We start from the raw sequence: 14,804 nt of genomic DNA on the forward strand, positions 1-14,804 counted from the left end.
CTTAAAGAAGATGAACTAAAACTGAGTGGTATCCTTTTATGCCAAACATAGTAATGATGATTCTATAATGAAAAATGACTGAATCAAGGTGATTAGTGTCTGGCACACCTATCTGAGAATTTGCATAAAATCTTAACTTTATGGTGTTTCATTGCATGCCAAAGGCCATATCAGTTATCTTTCTAAGGCTGCACATCTTACTTTTTCTCTCAAATTTTATTTTCCCTGTGCACTTTTTAGCAGTTGAAAATACCATCTGCCCTACTGAACAGGCATGATACTTTTTAGTTTTTCTTTGCCCCATTCTTCTCTCCTTCTAATTTTGGTATATCACAAGATGATTTTCACATTTCTGTATACAAAACTTCATTTATATATGTCTCTTCTTTGTCCTCAGCAAAAATACTGATTATAAATCTTTGATTACTGTTACATTCTCCTCACTGATTTTTCACTGTTTTACATTTGGTTTTACATCACTGTCTAGAACTCTTAAGTCAATGTTATTCTCTCGACTTCCTGATACATACTCTTAAATTCTAACATTAGTTTCCTGTCCAGTCCCAGATTTGGCTCAGTCCTTCAGAATCTTGCATCCTTAACTCACTCACTTATATCCTGATACTGTATATCTCTGCCCATGACATTTACTTCATCACAATAAGCAGCCGTTTAAAAGTTACATGTTGCCCCAAATATTTCCATCTCTCTCCTTCCATTCTCCACCTCCTGGGTTTGCACTGTAGTTTTTGTGGGCCCTAGGTACTTTTGCCTTCATAGGCCCCATCCTCCATAAAAAGAATAGTGCTAAAAATTATACTTCATATAATTTTCAATATTTCATTCATATTTTCACAGAGAAATTCATCAATTTGATGTTCACATTTTGTGCATTTCTTGCCTGTTTTTTATTAAAGGCATGAAAATAAAATTTGTACTTCATTTTTATTCTTTCTGATTAAACATTTTTGTGGGCCCAAGGCACTGTGCCTATTGTACCTAATTCATTAATTGGTCCTGCCCCTCCCCAACCTGCTGCCTCTTGTTCCTGGGCTAACAACTCTTTGCTACATATTTCTTCTTTATCGAAGATTTGTTCTCCAGAGCATCTTTTTCTGCCCCCTTTGTTTCCATGCCCCACTGCAGCCAGCCTGAAGTATCTGTAATAGGAATAGATACCTTTGTTTATTAATGTCTAGAAAACCCGCAGCTATTTCTGTTTGAAGGCTCAGAAATCTTCTAGGCAGTGCTTGTTTATCATCAGCATAAAATATACTTTGTTATTAAGCATGAAGAACTGTTTCTGTGAGCTTTTGATCAGACGTAACTTTTATGTCCGTATTTGATTCCAAAGAATTTTTACAAGTTTGCATGTACAAAATATAACACATTAAAAATTCCATAGCAAAGTATGTTAAATACTTGGGGTTTTTTTTCTTCTTCTTCTTTCTAGGACCTGTTTTTAATGTTTCGGTGCATTCAGATAGTCCAACCATTTATCGAGGTGAACTGGTAAATTTGCTTTGCATCATCACCATTGAAACAACAGTACTTGATCCAGGTATGATTTGAATCTCTTTTGCATTTTTAAACAGTTGATTTCTTTATCAGGAAATTTTGTGGAATATTTTCTAGCCTATATCCCATAACCAAGTGTCTTGTGGTTCACATTGGACTGTAATCAGAAGCTGTTTGTGCAAACTAGTAGTGGTAGGTGGAGTATCAGTTTTACAACTAAATCAAAAAGCTAAAGTTTTACTTTACTGTGAGAGGACCAATTGAAGTAATATTTTTCTGTTAGTATGGGACTTCTCAGAGTAACTGTTCAGTGAGTTTTGAATATATAATCTAGCTGAACACTGCATCTGGACACAAAATATTACTTTAATTAGTACAGTTTTCCTGAATACCAAGTCCATTATAAAAATCCAATACCAAGTCCAATATAAAAATTTACATTTTTCTATATAAGGGTTTAAAGGGTTTAAACTTTAAGGTTTTTCTTTAATCATCATCATACTTGTGATCATGCAAAATTCAGTATACTTCAGAGGATGTTTCTCTGAATGAACTGTCTAGTTCTAGTAGGTGTTCAACACACAAATATGGGCTTAGCTATTTTAGTATAAGCTATATTGCTCATCTCTACAAATTGGATATGTTTTGCAGTATGTTGAGGACACATCTTGGACAATCTAACTATTCTTCCTTAATCCTTAATATTTGCTTCACTGAAAATTTTCAAAAATCTTGCTGTGTTGAGAGAATTGAAATGCTCTTTTGTATGTGAGCCGTTCCTGAAATGTTGAGGTCAGTACATACAGTTGATAAGCCTAGTTCAGTTTGCAGCAAAATTAGTAAATTAATTCCGCTGTTAATGTCTAATAAAAGTAATAAATATTAGTGTAATTAATAAAGTGCAAAAATCTACAATTTGATAATTAAATTTAAAGCTCTGCACTAAATGTGATTGCCTTTACCTATTTAAAGTCTCTCTTGAATCAAGCTTGACTTCTGGTGACTATATAGACACATCCATGTTGATTTCTTGGCAACAATACAGAAGGGTTTTTGCTATTGCCGTCTTCTGGGTTGTTTTTCCAACATCACAATCAAGCCCATAGCACTAGGATTTCCTCGTGCTCTACCATCCTACTATTAGCCAAGTCTGACCCTGCTTAGCTTTTGTGAGATCAGCCAAGGTCAGTGGTTCATATCAGGTTCACATGTGTTTTCCCAGATATCCACTCCATCTTCTTTCCATATCTACAGTGGTGCTTAAAACTTTGTGAACCCTTTTGAATAAATAAATGAACAAGTATAATGTTTTTGACTCATGTATTTAATTGTCTTCTCTTTATCTAGTTTCAGGAGTTGTGTGGAGAACAGATCACATTTTAGGTCATATTTATGCAGAAATATTGAAAATTCAGTATGGTTCACAAACTTTTAAGTACCATTGTATCTGTATTTTTAATAATCTACATAAAATTCACATTAATATGTTAAACATGGTGTTCATCAATGTCTAATTTTCTTGATTCATTTGAGAGTATTAATGGCTTAGCAGACTTTTTCCATTCTTGGATTTTATCTTGTTTTTAAAAAACAGCATAATATACAGCATTTTCTTTCAAAACAATATACAGTGGTACCTCGGGTTACGAACTTAATTCGTTCCGTGACTCTGGTCGCAGCCCGAATTGGTTGCAACCCGAAGCAAATTTCCCCATAAGGTTCAATGTAATTACCGTTAATCCGTTCTGGTGTGGAGGACAGGGAGGCGGTTATTGCTTGGAGGGAGAGTCCCCCTCCCTACGACCACGTGTCAGGGGTGGAAAATGGCCGCGGACCATGTGTCGGGCGGAAAAATGGCCGCGGACCACGTGTCAGGGGCGGAAAAATGGCTGCGGACCACGTGTCAGGGGCGGAAAAATGGCCGCGGACCATGTGTCGGGCGGAAAAATGGCCGCGGACCACGTGTCAGGGGCGGAAAAATGGCCGCGGACCACGTGTCAGGGGCGGAAAATGGCCGCGGACCACGTGTCAGGCGGAAAAATGGCCGCAGACCACGTGTCAGGGGCGGAAAAATGGCCGCGGACCACGTGTCAGGGGTGGAAAAATGGCCGCGGACCACGTGTCAGGGGCGGGAAAATGGCTGCGGACCATGTGTCATGGGAGGGAAAATGGCCGCAGATCCAGTTCGTAACCCGGGGCAGAGTTCGCAAACCGACGTAAATTTTTGCAGCCGGAGCTGGTCGTAACCCGAAAAGTTCGTTAACAGAGGCTTTCGTAACCCGAGGTACCACTATATTTGTACATGTGCTTGTTATGTGTGTGTGTACATGTGTATATATACCCACTCACACACATGTAAGCACAAAGTTGACAAAAGGCACAAAAGATGTAGTTAACTAAATTTGAGCTCACTCTTTAGTCTGAGCCACTGAATTTTCCTTTGATGCGTTGGGACTACAGTTCCTGTGCTGGGATTACAATTCCTGTACTGGTTGTATTTGCATCATGCCTGAAGAGAAACAGGTTGGGAGTCTGATCTGGCATATGTAGATGTGTGACCCCAACAAATGAGTTCACAGATAGCATGGTTTGACTGCCCTTCACCTTTAGCCTTTGTAGTCTATATGTATCCACTATTCATCTGTCCTTTTATTCTGAGGATTGATCTCCTGAAACAGTAGGATTGAGTTTTCATCTGTTTTTTTTAATACTATTTGGTGACTAGAATTATCTGTTCCGGACCTTATAAAACATTTTTATATGGCCCTGTTATACTTGGACATCAAATAGTTGTTTCCATTGATTGCAGCGGTTTAAACCATATTTAGGAATTTAATCTACTGCAGGAGCAATTTGTACAAGAGAATCAATTCTTTTTTTCCTCATTTGCTTTCCATCAGACGTCTTATATAAAACATTGATACATCCTTTAATGTTGAAATGTAAATGATCTCCATATTATGATTCAGCAGTGACAACTAGAATGTGCAAGGTGCTAATGGAAATGGGCCTCATAATTATAAAGCCTGACTAGGAAGTTTAAATTTGCATGTTAAATAAACATATGCTTTCCATTGATCACTCCAGTGTCCCTTACATAAAGAAGCTTTCTAGTACTATAGTTTGTCCTATACATATCATTTTGAGACTTAAATGGTTGCATATGACACTTTTCCTTTGTCTTTAGCAACACATTAGCAAGAGCAGTTCCAGAGTATTACAGACTTGAACATCTTAAAATAGAAACTGCTCTAGCCATCTCTTTCAAAGTCCATTAGTATAAGAATTATATCAAATACAGCAAGTCCTTTCCTGAATACTCGTTACATCTTGTTTTGATTTATGTTTTTATTGTTGCATCTGTTTTTATTATGTCTACATTTCCGGATGCCTACAAAATGTATGAAAATGTCATAAAAACTATATGGCTGTATAATAAATATTTGAAGGATTTTTAACCTAAAAAAAACCCTGCCATTCTAATCCTCTATTCTTAAGGGGGGGGGGGGGTTGTTAATACAAGGATGTGGTTAGTGGAGAGTGTGGCTTAGACACATCTCTGATAAATTCTGCTTTATGAGGCAGTACAGGCTGCAACTGAAAATGGTAAATTCAAATACCTGTTGAGATAATTCTGATAAAGACAGGTATTTTGAAGGCTACTTTTAAAGTATCTCTTGTATTCATGCTGGAAAATACTTTGTTCCACTTGCCCATTATTTGTAAAAGTTCCTTGTACTTAAGTTTTTCACATTTGCTAATCCTTGGACTTTACAACTTGGGCTCGGGAGGGGTTGCATTCCTTCTTAAAGAATGGGCTGAGTCTGAAAGACCAGATGGATGCCATGGCTGGGAAAGCCTTTACCCAGATTCAGCTGGTGGACCATATGTAGCCATTACAGGAAAAGGAAGTGCTGAATACAGTCAGTCAGTCATGCCTTGTCACCTCTAAACTGGATTGCAGTATCATTTGCTTTACATGGAGCTGTCTGGAAGAGCACCGGAAACATCAGCTTCAAAATAATAACAGACCAGGCCCACTATTGCTGTATTATATCACTATTACAGGGGCGGAGCTGGCTATTAGTTTCTTTCTGAGTGAAATTCAAATGGTGGTTATCACCCACAAAGCCCAATATGGCTTGTGCCTTGGGTATCTAGAGGCCACCTGTTCTGTGTACAATTTGCTGTCCAATGCACAGTACAAAGAATGCCTGCTAAGGGTCTGTCCTTATTGGAATATCCAGCAGGAGGGGGGCATGGAAGCATTTATTATCTGGAGAGTCTCCTGTCCTATGGAATAGCTTGTTTCCAGAGATGAGAGTGGCTCCTTCCTTTACAGTCTTTTGTTAAAAATGTTTAAAAATTATTATTCCAGAAGGCCTTATGTAAACAGAAGTGTTCATCTGGGTAAGATGTAACACCATTAATGTTGTTGTTGTTGAGTTTATTACAATCAGTTGTTTTATTGTTACTGTATTATCTGTTTATTACGTATCTTCTTGACTATCCACCACTTAGTCAGTTATGTTTAAAGTGGCATAAATAAATATCTAGGAGGTTTGCCAGAAACAGTTGCAGATACATTGAAATCTTAGCCTGATTGTACTCTCACATCACACTTTCAAGATCCTTTACCAGCATAAATTCTTGCAACACAATGATATTCATGTTTACTTAGAGTTAAATCCTAGTATAGTCAAGAACCTTATTCCCAAGCAGATATGCATAAGACTGCATTGTAGTACAATAATGAATTAATATTAACTCAGTTTTCATGTATTACAATATTTATTCATAAATTTATAGGCCACTTGAAACCCAATCACTCTGGGCAGCTTAGAATTAAAAATAAAAAATAAAAAATAAAAAGTCATGAACAGCCCCATAAACAACATAAAGCCAAAGAAAGTCCATCCTACAGGGGCTCAACCAGAGAATAACTAGATCTTTAATAGTTTCCTGAACATTATCAGGGTGGGAGCCATCCAGATCTCTGAGGGGATATTATTCCAGAGGGCAGGTAATGTGACAAAGAAGGCATGCTTCCTGGGCCCCACAAGATGACACTGCTTAAGCAGTGGGACCTGGAGCACACCACTCTGCCTGATTGCACCAGATAGGCAGAAGAAATTGGAGACAGGCGGTCACTCAAATAACTGGGTCCTATGGTTTGATTGGAATGGAAGCACTGGGAATCTTTATACGTTTTTTGATCAGTGGCAGATGGCATAATTACCATATACTATGCCAATATTGCATAGGACCAATTGCAGTGTTTCATAGAATGAAAGAACATCTAACATCAATTTGTACTAAACATAGAATAAGACTAAAAGGTTTTTGTTTGTTTGTGGGAATATCATGAGGTTGGTGGGGGGGAATCAAGCAGTGTAAACTATGTGAATATCTTAGGTCCAGGTTTCTTCTTTGATATCTGTCTTGTCTGTCTATCTCCATAATCCTTACGTAGTTCATAAAAACTTCATCTGTGGTCTTTGTTATTCTTTGTGAACAAATATGCTATAATTGCAACTAGATCATTAAATAACTAAATAATTCCTGGTTCTCCAAGTGAATGGAGGAATTTCTAATTGGGGATCTTTTAGTACAGCCGTCTAGAGTAAGAGCACTTCTGAAAGCATGTTCTTAGGATAGAGGAAGTTTTATATTTTCAGTAAACCTACTCCCCTGCACTTTAATACTGTACAAATGGAATTAATCCCTTCTTGTAACTGCTCTTATTTGATAGTTATTAGGCTGTGCAGTTCTCCAAATTCAGTTGGGAAGTGCTGCTTTGGAACACACAGCTGTGGGAGCACAGCCTGTGCTTGTGACTCATTAAAACATCCTCACAATGCTGGAAACAGGTTTGGCTGCTTTAATGAGCTGTACTGCATTTACAGTGCTGCACATTGCAAAAGACCTTTTCCCTGTCAAAACCAAAATATTGCATAGTCCTAATTGTTATACTGCATTTTAAAGTTATTTTTAATAGTATACTATATAATTTGTAGTTAGCCACTTGAAGGATGAAAAAGTAGGAAATTTAATAAAAATAAAATAAGCATTAAGCACCCTTCACCTATTGAGGAGCTTTTAAAGTATTTGAATAACATGCAATTTCAGTATATTCCTGATAAGGCTCTCACATACACAATGGATCAAATGCAGTTGAAGCCGTTCTGCTGTCAAGGACATATCCAATCCACATCTTTGTATTCACAAATTGTGATAATGACCTCTAAGCTCTAAGACAGTGTTACAAATGCTGTAGGAATGAGTGTGGCAAATCTGTTCAGAATAACTCCCACATTTGATTTCCACCTTACAGTGGGATGCACCAAGATATTCTACATTGAATGCAACAATTAAACTGCCAGCAACAGGCTACCAGCCTAATGAAGTTGAAAGTACAGATCTGCTTGTGGATTTGTTAAAATATTTCATATTGAAAATACAAGAAACTGATGGGTTCTGACTAGCTGTCATCCTATGTTAGAGGTAGAAGTCAGTGTAGACTCCTGGGAGCTTATTCCATAGTAAAATTGGCATATATAGTGACACATACTTTATGTACATATGAAAGTAAAAGGTTATCTGAACTGGGTCAATGGTACAGGAAGCTATTAGTGCATAATGGGACATGCTAACTCTGAAATAACCTTCATTTAAGGAGAAGGCTGCTTCTGTTTTTGATGATCAAGCAAGTAACTAAAGTGCTAATTTATGGAGAAAATACTCTGTCACTGAAATGATGTATTTATGACATTTGTATACCTCTGAGTTACATATATTTTGCATGGGTTCTTATAAAAACAATACATTTTAAAAATAACACATTTTAAAAATAAAAAATATATATTTTTTAAAATATATATTCAAATAAATATATATTTAATATAATAAAATTATAAATTTTAATTAATATAATAAAAAATTTATTAAAATTTATAAATTATAAATAAATTATAAATATTTATTAAAAATAAGCACAAAGTCAGGAGCAGCAGAAATATAAAAAATAGAACTCATAAAGATACATTAAAAAAAAACTCTAAATATTAAAATTGAGATTTCAAACACAGTAATTTAAAACCACTGACTTAACAAAAGGTTTTTACTTGATGCTGAAAAAATTACAAAGACAATTCCAGGTGTACCTCTGGAAAGACTTTTCCAAAACCACATGCACTTCAGTACATTTGGTAGAACGTTCTTGGTAAAGCCTCTGAAGAAGTTTGGACAGGTACATATGAAATAAGGTGTTCTTACAGGTAACTTAAACCAATGGCTTTGGAGGATAAACAACATTATACAACAACATTGGATGTGGAAACTGACTTCTTAAATTGCAAGAAGTAATATATTTTATCCTGAATATATTGAAGTGTGGGTCTTTGAATTTACCAATTCAAATATCATCAGTTTAATTGGTAGCCTTTGATAAGCCAACTCTCTTAGTCCCATTCCTGACACATCTGCACAGGTGGATAATGAAACTTACTTACCTTACAGATTGGCTGTAAGGATTCTAGCTAGATAGTGCATGTGAAACACTTTAAACATTTGAAAGTGTTATACAAATATTAAGGTCTTACTAAAGTACCCTTCATACAGGGTTTAGCTTCTGATGAACCAGCTTGAGTTAAATTCTTGCTCATGGTGTGGACATGCTATCTTTAACTACTTACAGATTGTTCTGTCATCTCCTAATATTTTTATCCTACAAGAAAAAAGGGTAGTAATAAGGGTAGTAGGGAAAGATCATAATAGAAACTATACAGTCTACTGGAATGTTGAGGAAAGGGCCTAACCTTTCAAGGGGCAGGAACAAAGTAATTGTGGTGGTGGTGACATCAAGTTGACTTTTGTGTGGTGGAGCAATAAGTGCAGTGAAATTTAGTTATGAAATAATGGCTCAGATGCTATTCTCTATGATACTTTGCCTAAAAACATTGGTCCTGAAAGAGTTCTTTATACAAATCATCTTAATCCTTTATTCTATATGCAGGAAGTTTAGAATTGAGGTTATTGCTTAAAAGACCCTACAGATTGTCTACCATACACTGAATTCAACTAAGCTTGTACAATTCAGTAGAGTTAGCTCTTTGAAAGAAAAAAAAGGAATGTCTGTACCTTCCTAAAATTGTATAAGAATTCAGTTAAGAACTGGGGCTACTATATCTGCTCTTATTTTGGGGTTTGCTTTTGTATTTTCAATTCCAGATGACATGTCATTTGATGTCTCCTGGTTTGCCACGCGCTCTTTTGCAATGGACAAAGAACCTGTTTTCCTAGCTTCATTAGATCGGAAAGGGTTAGTGATGCAGGCAAGAAGAAATGGGAGCAGTGATATCAGCTTAGAGAGAATTTCCCTTCTGGAGTTCCGGCTTAGAGTCCATGGCTGTGAAGACAATGATTTTGGCAACCACTTCTGCTTGGTAACTCCTTGGGTGCGGTCAGCTGCAGGTGTTTGGCAACGGGAGAAGGAAATCAAATCTAAACCAATTCTTGTAACTGTGAAGATGGATGGTAAGGGTTCTCACTGAAAATGTATCCTTAATTTTCTGCCACGATTTTCTTCTTCATGTAGCAGAAACAAATATGATCTAGTAGAAAGAAGGCCATGTCAGAACTTTCCTCTATGTTTTTGTTTTACTATATTTTGCAATTAGATAAAGAAAAAATGCCTATTTTTTTTTCTAAGAAGAAAAACGATTGAGTGTGGTTACATGAGGGGCAGAATTCTTATCTTTTTATTAAGAATTCCCTACCCTCAATCTTTATTTGCAAGGTAGACAAGCTATATGTGCCTTTCCTTGTGCAATCATCTCTCCACTAATAAGTATCCAGTGTCCATGATTTCCCATAACTCAGTAAAATTCCAAGGCAGTATACAATTTCTACCATAAGACTATTCAAATTGGGAAGTAGGGAGGTGTGATAAAGAATCCGGGACAGATGTGTAAGAGAAATAATAGCAATATCAGTACCCTCCACAGTATCTTGTAATAATAAAATAACTTCAAAAATACTACAGAAATTAATTCAAAAACTCCCCCAGGTGACATAGAAAAACAGAAGCCTCTTTTACAGAACAAAACAAATGGAATAGACATTTCCACAGTTTTAGATAGAGCTGGTCGTATGGTGGTATACAGTTTTCATTCTTAGTGGTAGATGGCCAATGTTACAAATACTGTCATTGTATATCTCTTGCTTGATAATTTCATAATTAGTCTGCAGTAAACAGCTGTTCAGTCATATTGAATATGAAATATCTAGAGCAGTGCATATTCCATTTTCTAAATAAATTTTCATTATAGACATTGTAGCCTGTTAATTTTAACTGACCTGTTTATGCTTTTCTTCATGGCATTTGGAAGTATCCAAGGGCTCAATTGGAAGAAAGTTTCTTTGAATCTTGCTTTAAGGTTTTGTCACAGGCTTTAAGTAAGGATGGATAACTGACAGCATTTTTAGCTAAAAGCTAAACTCTATTAATACCCTTATGAATGTTCCTCACGGCCTTAGTCTAGATAAATAATAAAAGAAGAAATAAAGAGAGATCCTTTCAACAAATAATACAAAAAATCAAATTCTTATTACATTAGAAATATCTTCCTTTTCTTTTCATACAAAAACAAATGTTGGTCCACATGATTTGTCTATAACGTTACTTTTTTCTCCTTCTCTCACTCTCAGTGCTGAATGCTTTCAAGTTTCCACTATTGATTGGTATTGGCCTATCTACAATTATTGGACTTTTATCCTGTCTAATTGGCTATTGCAGTTCCCGTTGGTGTTGCAAGAAGGAAGTTCAAGAAACTAGGCGGGAGCGCCGGCGCCTTATGTCTATGGAAATGGACTGAACAAACAGGAAAGACGGATGGCCTTATTTTTGGAAGGGAGGGATTTTGGGAGGCCCAGAATTACTCAGACTTGAGTGTGCTGAACCAAAATGCCCTGACAACAGAACCATCTGATCTTGTTCTGGATCTGGATCTGCTTTTTCTACCAATGTTTCACATTGAGAACACATGTTGTGTTTGTCAGCATTTAGCTCTTTTTCTAATGGCACTTTTTATGGGGATAGCTATTTCAAAAGAAAACTGTTGCACAGATTCTTTTCCAGCAGTTATTTAAACAAGATTTACTACCAAGAGTTGTGATTTAAAACAAAAAACTTTTCTTGTTTAATAGGAGGGTGGAATTGAAATTGCATAAATTAAAAAGTCTGCCTTATAACTAAGTGACCTCTAGCTAACATCTCTAGAGAAGGAAGGAAATGTTTCTGTGGTTTAGATATATCTAATGGAAAATCCCTCTTGTCCCTTACAGGTGAGGTTGGAATTCAGCTTTTTTTATTTTTTAAAAAATGATGCTGCTTTAGCAGCCTTACAGACTGATTTCTTAGAAAATGTACTGTTGTACAAACCTGCTCTTACAGTGTCCACTCCGTTCTGATTTATAGCACAATTGTTCTTCTCTGTCAGTTGGATATGCTTCAGGCTTACTGCCCTGCATCTTAAGTCTCTAGAAAGAGTACCATCAGAATTCCTGTTTCTTCTCACTGTGCTGGTGGGTTTTACATAATGTGTACTTACACCTCAGAAACTGGATGGGGACTGCTAAATGTTCTTATGAAAACTATATTGTTGTCTATTTCTGTGGCCCAAATGTCTAGAAATCCTCTTTATCCACACATGGTTAATTTGAGGCAAAAAACCTGATTGATCACAACAGTAATGTGGAATGAACTGTAATAAAGTCAAGGACACCCTGCCATGGATCCTTTTTGGTCAGCAAACAAATGATCAGATTCCCAGGTTGTCGCTTCAGCCAGACTCTGACACTGCAACTTGAATTCAGGGTAAGGATGAAAAGGATGGATGAAAAGGATTGGATAGGCGTAAGGGAAAATGCCTATTTCCCAGATGTTTCTTTATGCATGACACAATGCCAAGGGCTGTGCCCTTCAGTGTATCCTTTGTGTACTCACTAGGATGGTTAAAATTTTTTCCATGGAGCTTTTCTTGGTGCTGTAGTACAGAGAGACCTAGGTCTTGTCTTCCACATACTGTTATCCCAGTTCCATGAAGTTGTCTGTAATTTAGGACAGTCCATCTTCAAGCACAGCTAGTATTTTTAAGCAATAAGTCTGAATAAAAGTATAAGAAAAACATTATGCTTTAAACAAAACATGATTTGAATCAAGTTAAATGATTATACTGAAGTAAAGACATATGAACCATTTTTTTAAAAAAATGCTTCAAGTTGAATATCAAATGTTAGTTATCTTCCAAATATACTGGTATAATGTGAGTTGAATGGACATTGTACACATGTTGAAGACATGCATATAGATTGAACAATGAATATTGTTGTCCTTTCTGTACATTCCTCTAAAACATGGGAGAATGTGTACAGATCACTCATTGTGCATAAATACCCACTCAGCTTGCATTGACTTTGGTGCATATTTATAATTTTTTGAAAATCCACTTATGGTTTTAAACACAGGTATTAGAGCTTCAGGCTAAGTCTAATTGGAAACATCTCTCATGGGAGCTTCAAGCAGTATTAGAACTGTCCCATTTTAACTACACAATATCATCTGGAGATTGATTTGGTTGCTCTTTGCTATGTTATGGTCCTGATTTGCACTGCCCAGTCCTAATCAAGTGGGCATAAGATTGCAGCTGTAATTTTGGGATATCCAAATGGATGCTCCTGGAAGGATTTACACCTCGAGACTTTTAAGATCTCTCTGTAAATCTGTGACTTGCAGTATATAGAGTCATTATGGTTGGAGTTTGGAGCTATTTAGGAGACTTAGCAAATTATTTGGCTAGCTGACTAATCTTCCTTTCAGAAAGGCTTCTTCATAACAAACTGCTTCACGGTTGACATTTAGGACATGACCCTAGATATTAATTAAATTGACAAACCACACCACTTGACAACCCTCTGTGTCTTTAACGTTTCATATTACAAGATAATTTTTGAGATTGTTTTCCACCCCCACATTGAAACATCGTATTTCTAGAGTACGAATTGTTTCCTTACTCTAAAAATTCTAGAGTAAGGAAACTCTTATGTTAAGCACAAATGATACTTTCATGCATATTTTTATTTCCTGTGTCTTTTTGTTCTCACATTTTGAGGAAGAAACAAAAACATGTTTAAATGCAATAATTATGGAATAGTTGAGCCCAAGAAAGTGCTTGAATTTACTCAAGCACTTGTTGCACATAAACATTGTCTCTCTGTGGAAAGAAACTCAGGGTTGTTTTGGATCAGGGATTTCTTGTCATTCATTGCAGATTCCCTGTCTCTCTAGTTTTGCCCATTCTTCTGGACCGGAAAAAGAAGGCAGTTCCTTCCAAATATAAATTGACCAATAGGACATAGTTGTTCCCTTTGGATTTGAGGTGATGCTTCATGCCCTGTTCTTAACTACACCTTGAAGTAGTACAGTCTTTTTCCAACTGTGCCAGTTTTATATTATTCCTCAAGCAGATTTTTTATCTCCAAAATAATTGTTTTGCTCCTATGTTATGATCACTTACTCTGTTTCTTGATGGGTAAAGAATTGTTTGGGACTCAATTAAATGTTCATTATATTTGTCAAAGCTGTAGTCATGGGTTGAATAGTCAAGTATCCTAAGGGCTTCCGTTGATATTGTTTGTCATTTTTGGTGTTTTCAACTTACAGTTGGAAACTGAGGACATTTGGAATGTGAAATGGACTTGTTTTCCGAAGTATCTTGCATAAAGGAAATGGAATATCTTTTGTTCATTTTAAAAAGTAAGGTTCAAGCACAGTTCTGGATGATTTTTAAAATGTTTTCAGAACAGCTTTGAAGAATAAGAATTGGACAGTTATAATGATGCTGTGTAATGTGTGTTTTTTATATGAAAATAAATGGTCTTTTTATAAAATCTATTTCTGTGGTTATTGTGTTGAACTACAGATTATCTGAATTATGTTTTATAGCTATTTTAATTCAAAATGATAGATTTAAAAGAAGTGTTTTTGCTACTGAGGTGCATTTCTTCCTGTGGAGTACTTAGGATTGTGCTAAAAATTTATTAATAGTCCTAACCCTCTATTAATTATGTTAATAACACTGCAATGGTATTTCCTTACCAAGAAGGAATAATCCCTATGTGTGCAGTCTAGAACTGCCTGCCTGCCTGCCTGCCTGCCTTCCTTCCTTATGTTTGTGCAGAGAACTCTCTTATGCCATTAAGTCTTATAAATTAATCATGGCACCAAT

General features: G+C 36.2%; 1 protein-coding gene across 1 annotated transcript in view; it reads left to right on the plus strand.

The window, feature by feature from the left end:
* The window catches only part of PTGFRN (prostaglandin F2 receptor inhibitor), a 92,597-nt gene extending 78,146 nt beyond the window's left edge, over positions 1–14,451 (plus strand). Inside the window, exons 7-9 of the mRNA XM_088144542.1 lie at positions 1,454–1,561; positions 9,748–10,053; positions 11,227–14,451. Coding sequence (XP_088000668.1) covers positions 1,454–1,561; positions 9,748–10,053; positions 11,227–11,393 — 581 coding nt within the window. The 3' untranslated portion in view covers positions 11,394–14,451. The remainder of the gene's footprint in view (positions 1–1,453; positions 1,562–9,747; positions 10,054–11,226) is intronic.
* The last annotated feature ends 353 nt before the right edge of the window (positions 14,452–14,804 follow it).

The sequence above is a fragment of the Python bivittatus genome, unplaced genomic scaffold (genome assembly GCF_059951505.1).
Source record: "Python bivittatus isolate LINGU-HERP-01145 unplaced genomic scaffold, Pbiv_v1 ctg000350_np1212, whole genome shotgun sequence".
In the NCBI taxonomy this organism is placed as follows: Eukaryota; Metazoa; Chordata; class Lepidosauria; order Squamata; family Pythonidae; genus Python; species Python bivittatus.